At 35.3% G+C, this 15,415-nt stretch overlaps 1 protein-coding gene across 3 annotated transcripts in view; it reads left to right on the top strand.

Moving 5' to 3' along the window:
- STAM (signal transducing adaptor molecule) overlaps positions 1 to 10,348 on the top strand; it is a 79,597-nt gene extending 69,249 nt beyond the window's left edge. For all 3 annotated transcript variants that reach the window (XM_026015916.2, XM_072749424.1, XM_026015934.2), the window contains one exon: positions 9,025 to 10,348. In XM_026015916.2, the coding sequence (XP_025871701.1) occupies positions 9,025 to 9,256 (232 nt within the window). In that variant the 3' untranslated portion in view covers positions 9,257 to 10,348. The remainder of the gene's footprint in view (positions 1 to 9,024) is intronic.
- The last annotated feature ends 5,067 nt before the right edge of the window (positions 10,349 to 15,415 follow it).

The following is a 15,415-nucleotide window of genomic DNA, read 5'->3' as shown; positions in this document are numbered from 1 at the left end:
TTCTTTTCTTTTCTTTTCTTTTCTTTTCTTTTCTTTTCTTTTCTCTTTCCCTTCCTTCTTTTTATTTTTTGGCTTAATTGCTGTGGCTAGGACTTCCAATAGTATGCTGAATAAAAGTGGCTAGAGTGGGCATCGTTGTCTTGTTCCTGATCTTAGAAGAAAAGCTTTCTTCAGCCTTTTCCTTTGGGTATAGTGTTACTGTGGCTGTGTCATTATGTCTTTTCTTATGTCCAGTAATGGTCCCTCTGTATGGATACTGTATTTCATCAAATGCTTTTCTGCATCTATGAAAATGATACAATTAAAAAAATTTTTTTTGAGTGAGGGAGGGGGTGTTGATGGGAGGCATAAAGGGAGTGATAGAATCTTAAGCAGGCTTCATGCTGGGGCTGGATCCAAGACCCTGAGATCATGACCTTAGCCGAAATCAGGAGTTGGGCCTTAACCCATAGAGCCACCCAGGTGCCCCTGAAATGATCGTGATTTTTATCCTTAGTTTTGTTAAAGTAGTATATCATGTTGTTTGATTTGGGGTTATTGAGACATACTTGCATTTCTGGAATAAATACCACTTGGTATCATAGTATATGATCCTTTTAATATATTGATGAATTTGGTTTGCTAATATTTTGCTGAGGATTTTTGCATCAGTGTTCATCAGTGATAGGCTTGTAATTTGTGTGTGTGTGTGTGTGTGTGGTTGGTTTCCTTATCTGGTTTTGGTATGGGGGGGATAAGGCTGGCATCATAAATTGATTTTTGGAAGTATTCTCTCCTTTTCAGTTTTTTGGAAGAGTTGGAGAAGTATAGGTATTAAATTTTCTTTATGTTTGCTAGAATTCATCAGTGAAGCTGTTTGGTCTTAGACTTCTGTTTGTTGAGAGGTTTTTTTATTGCTGATTCCATCTTACTACTATTAATCGGTCTACTCCGATTTTCTATTTTTCTGTGATTCACTTGTAGAAGATTGTTTCAAGTAACTTCCATTTTTTTCTAGATTTTCCAGTTTGTTGACATATGTTTGTAGTAGTTGCTGCTTATCCTTTGTATTTTTGTGGTGTTAGTCAAAACTCTTTTCATTTCTGATTTTGTTTATTAGATCGTTCTCTTTCTCTTGGTTCATCTAGCTAAGGTTTGAGTTTATCTAATTATTGCGGTTATAGTTAATTTTACTATTTTTGTATTTTTTTTTTAAAGATTTTATTTATTCATGAGAGACACAGAGAGGCAGAGACAGAGGCAGAGGAGGAGCAGGCTACATGCAAGGAGCCCAATGTGGGACTTGATCCCAGGATTCCAGGATCACTCCCTGAGTCAAAAAAGGCAGGCGCTCAACTGCTGAGCCACTCAGGCATCCCCTATTTTTGTATTTTAATCTTCCTACTTGTATAAGTGATTTTTTCTACCTTTACTCTATATTTACTTTTTCCAATGAGATTTTTACTTTTGTATGTTTTCTTCTTATTAGTGCCATTTCTTTTCAGGTTAAAGTCATCTCTTTAACATTTCTTGTAAAACCAAGTTTAGTAGTGATGAATTTCTTTAGCTTTTGCTTATCTAGAAAACTTTTCATCTCTCCTTCGATTCTGAATGATAATCTTGCTGGGTAGAGAATTCTTGATTGTAGTGTTTTTTCTCTTAGCACTATGAATACTGTATTCTGCTGTTTCTGCTGAAAAATCTGCTAATAGCCTTATGGGGGGTTCTCTTGTATGAAATAACTTTTTTTTCTCTTGTTGCTTTTAGGATTTTCTCTTTATCTTTCACTTTCACCATTTTAATTATAACATGTCCTGGTGTAGATCATTTAGGTTCATATTCTTGGGAACTCTCTTAAGCTTCTTGGACCTGTGTGTTCATTTCATTCTCCAGATTAGGGAAATTTTCAGCTATTCTTTCTTCAAATAAGCTTTTTGTTATTTTCTTTCTGTCTCCTCTTTATGGGACCCCATAATGAGAATGCTATTCTTGGTATTTTACTAAAGGTTTTCTTTTCATTCTTTTTTTCTATTCCTTCTGGATGAATTCTCATTATTTTGTATTCCAATTTTGGATTCACCCAGCCTGCTATTGTACCTCTCCAGTTTATTTTCAGTTCAGTTATTGTATTTTTCATTTCTGTAACTTTTGTTGGGTACTTTCTTATATTTTCTATCTCTCTGTTGAAGATATCACTGTTCACCCATTCTTCTGGGTGTGATGAACTTCTTTATGACCATTACTTTAATTCTGTCAGATTGCTTATTGCTCTTTCATTAATGTCTTTTTCTGGTATTTTTCCATGTTCTTTCATTGGAACATATTCCTCTGTTTCTTCTTTTGGCCTAACTCTGTTTATTTCTTTGTATTAGGTAAATTAACTACCTGTGTCAATCTTGAAGGAGTGACCTTGTATAGTAAATAGCATATAGAACACAGAAGCATAATCCCGTCTGAGCAGAGCTAGATGCTCATAGGATGTCCCCTATGTAGATTGTACATGCTTCTCTGCTGTGTCAGGGCCCAGTCTGGGGTGTGGAGGTGGGTGGGGCTGGTGCCTGATTGGGCTGTGCCTCACAGATGTGCTGTGTCAGGGTGGTAGGTGGGGCTGTTGTCCTGGCATGACGGTTCCTCATGGTTGTGCTGTGGTTGTGGGCAGAGTTCTCCACTGGACATGACTACTGGCTCTAGCAGGTTAAAAGGATAGTTCAACATGGTACTTGCTAACACAGACATTGGCAAGGTACAGTGAGGTCACTAATATGGCTCATACCAGTATCTGTGTTCCTGAAGAAAGTCCCAGCAGTTTCCTGCTTCTCTGGCAGGCACTTCAAGATTAGTAAGTGGTTCTTGTTTACATATGGTCTAGGCACTTTTCAAATTGGTATTGTAGTGCTGGATTTTGAGTGAGTCTGCATGGCTAGCCCTTTAAGAACAAGTTCTTTGTGCCCTATAGTCTGTGTTTTTCCTGGATAGAAGTGCCTTAGGTTTTCAAAGCCCAACATTTTGGGGACTCCCCTCATGCAGGATCTAAAGGTTAATTTCTCCTCAGGGAAAATGTATATATATTTGAGATCTCTCAATTGTAGATCAAAGTGCCTGGGATGGGGTTTTTTTTGTCCACATGGTCTGCCTCTCCTGCCTGTCTCAGTGGTTTTTGTCCTTTGTTGCACAGGTTCTGTTTTTCCAGTTTTCTGATCTTTTTTAGAGTAAATTGTTTCATATGTAGTTGTGTATTTGTTACATTCATGAAATGGAGTGACTTTAGGGCCATCTTGAGCCCAACCCTTAATCTGTTTTTGTTTGAGTATATGATGCTATTTCAAGGACTTTAATGAAACTTAAATTAGATAACTATAATTTATCCTCCACAAACTTCATATAAAATCTAAATGTTTTTATCATTATTGTTTTAGAATTTATAGTTCTGGGATGGCTTGTAAGACAGATATTTCCTTCTTTTTGCCCTGTGTCAGAATTTAGTATATTACAGCAAGATAAACCTTTGAAAGGAGGTACAAGAAGCCGTATGCCTGTATAGTTCATGCGTCAGGTAGCTGAGTATGACATAACAGACCCATATTTTGGCTCTTATAATGCCTCCTAGCACATAGTTAAATGATTATATATGATAAAATGTCTAATTATAGAAGTGTTTCTTCTGCTTCAGTAGGGCCCTAAACCAAAGTCTTTCTTTTGAAGTGAAGAAAAGATAGACATTAGGAAGTCAGCAGTGTGTCATTCTAGACGTCATGATATTCTGACTCACAACAGAAGTATTTTGTATGTTCACAGGCCTATGCCTGTGTACATAGGCACAATTTGTATAAACCTATCCATCAGTGTTGAAGTTGTCCAGAAATGCCAACACATTGCCATCATTGTTGTATTATTCATTTTCAGAAAAGTCACACTGGGGATTCTCGGGGATTGTCACACATCATTTTGTGGTCACATCTAATATTCCTAAGTGACATTAAGAAGAAGGGTAGTGAAGCCTATTATAGGCACCAAAAAACAGGCCATTTTCTACTGGGTTGTATAGCATAGGGATAAAAAGTTAGGTATAATAGCTTTTTCTCTTCTAGGACTTTTTAAAATTTTAAGTTGAAATTTGATGAAAACGAATACACTTACATGGAAAATAAGATTGGTGGGAAATAACATGCTTTTTAAAAACTAGATACAAAGCAGGTAGGCATTGTTGAGAATGTGCATAGATACTTTATTATTAGCTAGAAATGCTACCTCTTTCCCAGCTAGTCTGTTGTTACTGTGTTACATACTGCTGTAGCATCCTTGTTCCTAGAGCTTGCTTGGAAACCATTCTTAGGTCAGGACCATAGAGATAATTTATCGGCAGGTGCTTAAACTGTGTTATGCTATAGCGCTGAAGCATCCTCTTGCTTTTTTGATGTGGGTTGCTCTCTCTGCTTCTGCAGTGAAGATGTGAAATACTGGTGTAGGGTCCTGCTCTGTATTCCGGGCCCTGGTTCCACTGATACACTGTAGCTATCAATATCCTCTCTTAAGAAACACATCTATATTTCAGTAGGTGCCTTTTGTAGAGTATTTCCTTGAAATATTTACCCCTCTTTACCTGGCAGATTCCTATTCTTATTCTTAGTTGACCTTCATCTTTACTAGAGCATCTGTTTCGCCTTCCTGCCTCTCCCAACACTGTTCCTCTTTTGTTCCTGTCACAGGACCCCAGCATACCTCCTACTGTCTTGTCACTTTTTTACTTGTTTATATCCCCCCTGATCTATTATATATTGAGAGCTAGTGCTAGATCTCTTTAACCTTTGTGTGCATGCTGTATAGCACAGAGTTTTATACCTGCTGGAAACTCAGTGGGTATTTGATAAATGTTCAAATATTGATGGGAATTTCAAGTGTTCTATTAAGCCAATGAGATATATTTTTTAAATTCCTTGCAGAGGCTTCACAAAGGCTTTGAGGAAGTTTTTAAATATACATATGTATTATTCATATTTATATTTTACTATTTATATTATATAGTTTTAAAAAGATATATATGCATACACAAATACATATATAACATGTATTTATAAATACATAAAAATTAGTGTTAAGTGTTTAAATGAGAAAATTGATAACAAAGTAAATGTAGGATAACAAAATTGAGAGGAGCAAGAATTGAGTTTGGAAGTATGCTTGATAGAGGAGTACTACATATTTGACTTAAGCTTTTTAATTACAGATGACAGTCAATGAAGAATAATTTTTATTTCTGTTTCTGGTAGGCAGGCTTTTAAGTGTCCCTCAGTTCATACCTAGATGGCCATTTCTTAATCATTTACATATAATTTTGGTTTTAGGGTTATTACTTGTCCAGAGTTCTGTCACCCTGGGACAATCTTATAATTTAGTAAAGTGGTACTAGATGCAGTTTCCTAAACCTGCCTGTAGCAGTGATGACAGTGATAGTATTAAGATGAGCAGAGCTATGTACTGGTTTCTTATTTCAATTTATTTCTGTTAAACAGATGTTTACTGAACATTTCATCTGTGCCATTATGACTTAAGAGTGTTTTCCAGTTTTATTGAGATACAACTGACATTAAAAAAAAATTGTGTAAGTTTGAGGTATACAGTTTATTGATTTGGTATATTTATATATTATAAAATGATTACCACTCCACCATAGTATTTGCTACCACCTTCATCCCCTCCTTTAGTTACAATTTATGTGTGTGTAGTGTGTGTGTGTGTGTGTTTGTGTGTGTGTGTGTGTGATGAGAACATTTAAGATTAATCCTTAGCAGCATTCATTCATGTATGTGTTACAATATTATCAGCTAGAACTACCATGCTTTATATTAGGTCCCCAAACGTGGTCATCTTATAAATGAAGATGTGTACCCTTTGTTCAGTATTTCCCCATTTTCTGCAACCCCCATGCCCTGGTAACCATTTAAGTGAGATTATATGGTATTTGTCTTTCTGTATCTTATTTCACTTAGCATAATGTTCTCCTGTCTCATCCAAGTTGTAACAAATGACAGGATTACTTTCTTTGTCGTGGCTGATAATGTTTCATATTGTGTGTGTGTGTGTGTGTGTGTGTGTGTGTGTGTGTACACCCCACATCTTTATTCATGCAATGGTAAGCATTTAGGTTGTTTTCATATCTTGGCTATTGTGAGTCATTGCTGCAGTGAAAATGGAAGGGCATATATCTCTATGAGGTCCTGATTTCCGTTCCTTTGGATATATATCCAGACATGGGACTATTGTATCATATGGTAGTTCTATTTTTAATTCTGGGGGGAACCTTCATGCTGTTCTCTATAGCGGCTACACCAGTTTACATTCCCAGCAACACTGCTCAAGGATTCTTTTTTCCCATAGCTACTTTAACAGGTGTGAAGTGATATCTCATTATGGTTTTCATTTCCATTTCCCTGATGATGAATGATACTGAACACTTTTCATGTACCTACTGCTCATTTTCTGTCTTCTTTGGGAAACTATATATTCATTTCCCCTGCTCATTTTTTAATCAAGTTGTTAGTCTTTTTGGTGTTGAGTTATATGAGTTCTTTATATAGTGGGTATTAACTTCTTATTAGGTATATGATTTAAAAACATTTTCTCCCATTCTGTCAGTTGCCTTTTCATTTTGTTGATTGTGTCTTTTGCACTGCATTTTAGTTTGACTACATCAAGCTAACATCATTTTTGTTTCTTGTGCTTTTGCTGTTATATCCAGGAAATTGCTGCCAAGACCAATGTCAAACAGCTTTTTCTCTGTTTTCTTCTAGGAGTTTCAGGTCTTCAATATAAGTCTTTAATCCAATTCAAGTTCATTTTTGTGAATGGTATAAGACCGATGTCCAATTTAATTTTTCTGCACATGGTTATCCAGTTCTCTCAGCATCATTTATGGAAGAGGCTATCTTTTTTTCATTGGGTAGTCTTGGCCTCCTGGTCAAATATTAGCTGACCATTGAATTTCTTAGCCTCAAAGTGCTTACTGGTTATGGTTGGTAGAGGCAGACACAAATATGTAATTATAACAAATTACAAATAGAGGTACTTGCAGCATGATACTTGTAGGTGAACCTCGTGGTTCAGGGAAGATTTACAAGAAAATATGTTCAAGCTATGTTATTCTTAGCCTGGAGGAATAAAGAAAGATTTTTCTATCATTAGCAAAGAGTTGGTAGTATGAAATGGCTTGGTACTCATGGAATGAATAAACTGAGGAATTGTGAAAACACATGGCACGTTTTTGGACATTACCAAACAGTGCACTGTTACTAGAGGATTAAAGTCTTGTGGTGGAACAGAGGAGAGATACACTCGGAGTTACTGGCAAGGATAATGAATATATCTATATATAGATATGCTAAAGAGGTTGGGTCTTGTCTGGGAAATCTTGTTATTAAAGGGCTATAAATGGCAGTAGTATAGATGAATATTTAGGGGCTAGGTAAGAAGCTGGCAGATTGGGACATCTGGGTGGTTCAGCGGTTGGGTGTCTGCCTTCGGCTCAGGTTGTGATCCCGAGCTCCTTCGAAGAGCCTGCTTCTCCCTCTGCCTATGTCTCTGCCTCTCTCTCTTTCTGTTTCTATGTGTCTCTCATGAATAAATAAATCTTTTTTTTTCTTTTTTTTTTAAAGAAGCAGCTGGCAGATTGTGTATATTAGACAACAATTGATTGTCTAATTGCAGGACAAAATGATAAGAGATGGGGAAAGAGTTAATCCTAAATCCTAAAGGAGATTAACTAATGACTGCATATGGGTGACAAGCTGGAGAACTAGGGCAGAGCAGCGACATGTAAGAGAGTATTGGGTGAATTGTGACTTTTTGCCTGGTGCCTCTTTATCTTATTTCTAGTCTAGGGTTTAAATAAGAACCACTTATTTCTCTGATTGTAGTCACTCCCAAAGGATCTCATTTAGGTCCATGACTCTGAATACTGGGTGTGTGCTGACTCCTTAATGCGTATTTCTAGTCCTGACCTCTCAGTTGGACTCTAGGCCTGTTATCTTTTGTGAATCTCCTAGGTCTCTCACTTAATGCGTCTATGACTGCACTTTGATTTTCCCTCCCCAGATCTACTGTAGTCCTTATGTGTAGTCTTCCTTTTTAGTGAATGGCTTCTCTCCAAGGTACTCCGTTCTAAAACTTCAGGCACTCTTAACTACTTCCCATGAGCAAATTTTGATGGCACTGCCTTCAGAATCTGACCCTTTCCTCCCCTCTTTACCATGTCCACCATGGCTCTAATTACCTGTCATCTCTCATCTGGACAATTTCAGTAGCCTCCTTTCAGGTATCCTTGTATCTCTCATTGGCCCAAAGTGAGTCTGTTAAAACCGAAGTCAAATTATATCCGCCTTCTGTCCAAAACTAGCTATTCAGTATCTTCATCTCACTCAGATATAAGCCCGAATCCTTGTTATGGTCTACAAGGCACTACATAGTCTAAGGCTCTCCTCCTCCTTCTGCCACTTGATGTTATGGTCTCCTCCCCTTTGCTTGCTCTTGCTTCCATCATGGCCTCTCTTCTGTTCCTTGAACATGCCTGGCATTTTCTCCCCTCAAAGGCTTCTGTATTTAATGTTCCCTTTGCTTGATACACTGACCCCTTTCCCCTGATAATCAATATGACTCCTTCTCTCATGATTTTCAGCTGTCTTTTAAATGTTGTCTTATCTGAGAGGCCTTCCCTTACCACTGCTCATGAACAAGAATCTCTTGTCCCATATGCTTCTGGTGTGATTTCCTTTTCTTCATATCACTTATGACAACTTGACCTATTATAAATTTATCTTTTTTCTCCTACTGGAATTTCAGCTCCCTGACAATAAGGACTCTTTTCACTTCTTTCTTTATGATCTCCCAGTGCCTAAATTAGCGATGTTTGGGTTTGGCTCTTATAAGTATTTAATAAATATTTATGGTCTGGACTGAATGAATGAATGTTTAATGAATGGCTTTCCTGATTATCTCTAAATGGCTATATAAGTCAGTATTGATCTAATCGAGTGTTTTTCCCCCCCTCTACAGCACAATGGTCAGTTCCGTTCAAGGAAATACATATCCCACCCAGGCTTCAGTATATAGTCCTCCTCCTGCTGCTGCTGCTGCTACTGCGGATGTCACTATATACCAGAATGCAGGAACTAATATGTCCCAGGTGCCAAACTATAATTTAACATCATCAACACTGCCTCAGCCAGGAGGCAGTCAACAGCCACCTCAGCCACAGCAACAATATTCTCAGAAGGCTCTGCTATAGGACTTGGGATTCCTCTGTGTGGCAAATACCCGCTAAATGCCGCTGACAATGTTACGAGATTCTTTAATATCTTAAGGTTTGTTTATCCTCAGCTTATAGGAATCTTATCTTGGTCTACAAGTTCAAATATTCAAGAAGGTAGAACTCTCTTCAATTTGCACTGACTTTTTAGAGGTTCTTCCTTCCCCCTCCCCTAGAGGAATGAAACTACTTACAACATTTAATTCCTTTCATAATATGAAAGAATGATACAAGATTATTTGTCTCATGAAATTACCTGGTCTGCAAAAAGTCAAACTTAACAAAAACTGTTGTGGCAAATGTTATGTACATATATTGCTGTGTAACTCCATTAGTGGCCATTTTGAATCACAATGGTGATCATGTGAATATATTTAACACTGTTAAATTAATTTACATTGCTATTTTATTTTAATCATGAACAACTACCATGTTTCATAATGTTTTGTGTAAATTTAAGATAATTACACCATCCCTTTAAACTGCAAGAGAACAAAGCTGTAGCATATTTACGTGAAGGCATTATGTTGTCCACGCTTCAGTTTCACATTAAAGTGAACCTTCCTTTGACGAATTGTGAGCTAAACATATGTATTTTATGTCTTTCTGTAGCCTCTGCATACTACTAGCTGTCATCACACCAGCGTACAGTAGCTAAATTTTTGGTTTAATTATAGCAAATGATGACGTTCCCTTTTAAACTTTTACATTTTGGCATGATATTTCAGAATATTGTGGGACCATGAGACAAAATTAAGTAGGATCACATTCTTTATATCTCATTTTTAAAGGAGTAATATTGATTTACTTTTTCCTAGTTGAAGATAGTAATTAGATTTCTAAGCTGTATACTGTGTTTATTGGTGGCAGTGACACCAAAGATAGAGGCAATGGATAGAAATTTTTAAACTGGAAAGAAAAGATGAATTACACTACATTTTCAAAGTCTCTTGTAATTATTTAGGATATAAACAAAATTTGATTCATCTGTCTTTTCCCACTCTTAGTCTTTTCAATATGTCTTTAACACATTGTATCCTTTAATTGTTCATTAAAATGGATGTAAGCAGATGTTTCAAAGTATTCTATATTCCTGGTTTTGCTTAATAGTTTGTATATTTATTTATTCTTATCTTTGAAACTGGGCTTTTTGGGGCTCCTCTCAAAATTCTGGTGGAATTATTTTGGCTTCCTATTCAGGAGTATTTTTGAATATAGGCTTTCTTTTTGACCTACATGAAATATGTTTTCCACTGACATTTTAATCTTATTTATCATTTCCCTACTTGTGCTATACTGTTAATTAACACTAAACAACAGAAAAAATTGAGGTCAGCATTATATTAAATGAATTAACATGTTTCACACTAAAAAATGAAAATTTAATGTGTATTTTCTAAGACCCTTGTAATCAGGTAGCTTGTTCCTTTGCTTTCTGACAGATGATATTCCATCTGTGGCAAGTAATCTTAATGGTGACTAAAGTCAGAGGTTCAAACTTAGAGCATCATCTTCAACTTCAGTGTGTCAACCTAGTGTTGTGTTATCCTGAGTTTAAAGTATGTTGCTCTCAAAAAATAATTTTAAAACTGGAATTCACACTTTACATTAAAAAAATTTTAATATATTGCAAATCAGACTATAATCTTTTTCATTCCAATTTGAAATGGAAGCTACCAGTTTAACTATCTAGTTTAACCGGTAGACGTTTCCCTAAGTCATATTGTATTTTTCTCTGTCTTTTGATAGATTTCTGTTTACCAATGGCAAATGTATTATTTATCTTGATATCCTTCATGCTGTATCATCAATTACATAGTCTCTAGTATCCTTTTGAGCTGTAAAAATCAACAAATGGTGAAATGAAAAAAAGCTGCCCTTATTACAATGTATATACATTTTTGTTATCTTTTATTAGCCTTATGAAGGTTTAAGTGATGAGCACTTAAAATTGATAATAGTTTATGCTTTGCATTTATTTGGTTTAAAAATACCAGTTAGAAAAACTCTAGTTGAAAGGAACCCCTGGATTTTCCTTCATTCAGATGACATGGCAAAGATAGAAATGGGATCAGTTAGGAGCACAAATGATTCGTGTACAAATGAATATTCTGAAACCAGTGTATGTGTCATACTTTCAAGAAGTCTTTTTAAAATATAGCTGCCCCCTCACTTTTTTTAAGGAATGAATTATTTATAAATGAATTAACTAGAATGTGGATTTCTGTGAAGCAAATTTGACTTCTCAGTTTATGTCCTTTATAGAATTTGAATGTGTATACATAAACATGAATTTTTCCATGTATATAAAATTCACCCAATTCCTATCTAGCATAAGTAACTGACAAACCATGGCCATTTGGATATGACAATATGTCAGTGCCATAAACCTGCTAGGACTAATGTGTAGTGTGTACTTACTTTGATTTTATAGTTCTTTCCAGCTCTCAGATCATCCCTCTCTTTACTTCCCCTCTCCTACTCAGTGAGGATCCATTTTAGGGGCTTAGAGATTCCCGTCTATGTTAAAAACTTCTGGAACTTTGTTTCTATACCTTTTAATTTTTGAATTTAAAATGCTTAATAATTAAGACCACTAACATGTTTTTTGGGTACAATTTTCATGTATATATGACATGTATAAGTCAACTCAGAAATACCTTTAGTCCAGAGCTTCAGGTTTATATAAGACATATTAATTTCCTGTATGACAAACTATACAGCTATAAAAACAGTTATTTTCTCAAATGAAGTCCTTTGGTATTACTAGTCAGACCCTCATCTGGTTAATACTTTAAAATCACTGTTTTCTTTTTCTGATCTGTTTCCCTGGTTTATTATTTTATTAGCAATTATACTAACAGAGCTTTCTGTTATATCACTTATATCACTCTTTAAATATTTAAGAACAAAACTATAGTTTCAAGCTTTCATTCTTACATCATTTTCCTTTCTTTTATTTTTTATCAGTTAACTTCCTCTACCCCTCAAAATAAAATACATAGAAGAAACTTAGCTAAATATTTTCTGAAGGCCTTCTGTTCAGTTATCTTTTATTAAGTATTCTTGTGAAGTATCTAGATTATTTTCTATACTATTTTTGATAACATTCCTCTCCCCAGTTTTTAATCAAAGCTGTTTCCTATATTATTTTTTAGTATAATCTTTCTTTGAAATTATACAACTGAAGTTTTCCTAGATTTAACAACATTTTTTTTCTTATGTTCTAGAGCATTTTAAATCTTAGTATTTAAAATCATAGGTTTCCTTGCTGAACAAAATTTAGCATTTTATCTGTGATAACTTGTGGTCATTCTGTACTTTGCTGATTTTCTGACTCTTTAGCTTATGTTAATACTTCCCACTACCACCATTGATTATTTGTTGCTTCTTAAAATTTCATAGAATTTCTGATAAGGATTATATATTAAATTATTGCGTTAGCCCTCCCTCAGATAAAAGCAAAAAGAACTGGTTTTAATGATCTTTTGGTGATCAGAAACTTAAATATAGTTATGTCTATTTTAAAGAATTGTATCCTAATTTTTTTTTATCAGATACCCTCACAGTAACAAATATTTGTAAGTATATAGCTTCAAAGTACATATGCATATGTACTTACAAATTCTACAGGTTCTACTGTGGCAATTACATATTGTACATTACGCGACACTGAAAAATAGATATCTTAGAAGGGTGAGAGAAAAAATGTTAATAGAAATTCTAATATTTTCCTTCTGTATCTCTGGTTCGTTTCGTCTGTGTCCTAGGATATGTCTGTGATTTGGAGAGCACTGCTTTAGATAGAGGGAATGGGAGGTGATTAGTAAATTGGCATGTTGAAGTATCTGATACTACAAGCAGTGCTTTTCCCAACAACTTTTTATGTTGAGAATTTTCAGACCTACAGAAAGATTGAAAGAATAATACATTGAACACCCAAATACTGTATCTTGATTCACTAATCTTTAACATTTTGTCACATTTGCTTTATTTCTTTATATATGTTTATATATACATATGTCATATGTATATGTGTATAAACATGTTTTTATGTGTACACGCATACTTTCTTGTGTGAATAGAGAAGTTCCAAATATTGTCAGCCATACCCCTAAGTATTTTGTCATGTATCTGGTAAGGATAAGTACATTCCTCTACATGACCTAAACTTTTATCACATCTAAGAACAGTAACCATAATTCTATGATATCATATGTCCCCCAAACTGTTACTTACAATTTTTTTAAAAATCCAGGAACATATACCACACATTTCCCATGTCCCTTTATTCTCTATTAATCTGGATTAATCTCCTTGTCTTTTTAAACTCCCTGCTACTGAATTTTTAAAGATCTATACCAGTTGTCTCATAGAATCCCACATTCTGGATTTGTCTTTTTATGATATTAAACTTAATGCTCCATTTTCATTATAGTACCTTATTACTTAATCCTAAAGGAATTACAGTTAGAACTGTATGATTTATGGTTAAAAATGATTAAAATGTTCAGGCTCCTATCAGAAAACCATATAGAAATGAACATCAGGGCAGCCCGGGTGGCTCTGCGGTTTGGCGCCGCCTTCAGCCCAGGGTGTGATTCTGGAGACCCGGGATTAAGTTCCACGTCGGGCTCCTTGCATGGCGCCTGCTTCTCCCTCTGCCTGTGTCTGCCTCTCTCTCTGTGTCTCTCATGAATAAAAAAATAAAATATTAAAAAAAACAAACCATTAGTAGTTTGAAAAAAAAATGAACATCATTAATCTTAAAGTGTATTACCTTAAAGTATAATAGACTGTATGCTTAGATCACTGATGCAACCATAGCTTAGTACAGTGTTGTATTTTTTTTTTTTTAAAGGTCTTAATTCATTTGAGAGAAAGCATGAGCTGGGTGGAGGGGCAGAGGAAGGAGAAGCAAGACTGAACTCCCTGCTAAGCAGGGAGCCCAACACAGGATTTGATCCCAGGATCACAACCTGAGCTGAAGGCAGGCACTTAACCTAACCAGTTGAGCCACCTAGGCACCCCTGTGTTCTTCATTTCGAATTGCATTTAGAATCTGAAGAAAATATGTGCTTTAAAAACAAACAAACATGAAAGACTCCTCTAACTCTGGGAAATGAACTAGGGGTGGTGGAAGGGGAAGTGGGCAGGGGGTGGGGGTGACTGGGTGATAGGCACTGAGGTGGGCACTTGATGGGATGAGCACTGGGTGTTATTCTATATGTTGGCAAATTGAACGCCAATAAAAAATAAATTAAAAAAAAATCTAGAGATAATAGAATATATATTTGGAAAAATAAATATTCTTAAACTGTCTATAAAATGTCAACATTCACAAATCAAATATATATAATATATATTATATATAAAAAATAAACAAAACCTCCTTTTCCCCCATTCAAACCCAAATCAGATTTTCTCAAGTTCATCCACCCAATTCACTGTGGATGGCTTTTAAAGTAGATTTTAGAAATGTGATCAACAATTACAGGACTTTGTGGTTTTTTTTCTCTATTTGTTTTAAGTAGGCCCCATGACGTCATGGAGCCCAACACGGGGCTTCAACTCATGATCCTGAGATCAAGACCTGAGCTGAAATCAAGGGTTGGACACTTAACCAACGGAGCCACCAGGTGCCAAAGGACTTTGTTTTATGGATGCGTGCATTTTTGACATGTTTATTTTAAAAGACTTCTCATTACCATATAGTCATATCTTCTTAAGATACTGTAATCACTGATACAGAAAGAAACCCTTTCCTAAAAGTTTTCCTCAGGTTGGTTACTAAATTGGAATCAGATCAAGTAACACTTATAACCACATTTCAAGTTAGAAATGTGCAAGTTACAATAATGTATGCTATCACGTTACTAAATAGCTGGGTTAGGACCTTAGATTATTTTGGTTGGTTAATGGCCTTAAAAATGGAATAAATGTTTATAATCCATTGTTTCTGTAGGAGGATGTAGGAAGTTTTATTTTGTTGTTCTGGTGGGTTTGTTTGTTTTTGTTTTTGTTTTTAAGGAAGTTTTTTAAGTCCAGGATATATAATAACTTTTTACTTTAAAACGAGATATGGCATATAAACAGTTGAAAATATTTTCACTTAAATATGTGTGATATAATGTTAGA

This window comes from Vulpes vulpes, chromosome 2 (assembly GCF_048418805.1).
Source record: "Vulpes vulpes isolate BD-2025 chromosome 2, VulVul3, whole genome shotgun sequence".
Classification (NCBI taxonomy): domain Eukaryota; kingdom Metazoa; phylum Chordata; class Mammalia; order Carnivora; family Canidae; genus Vulpes; species Vulpes vulpes.
Note: the sequence above shows the minus strand (reverse complement) of the source record. Positions and strands in the feature narration are given on the sequence as shown.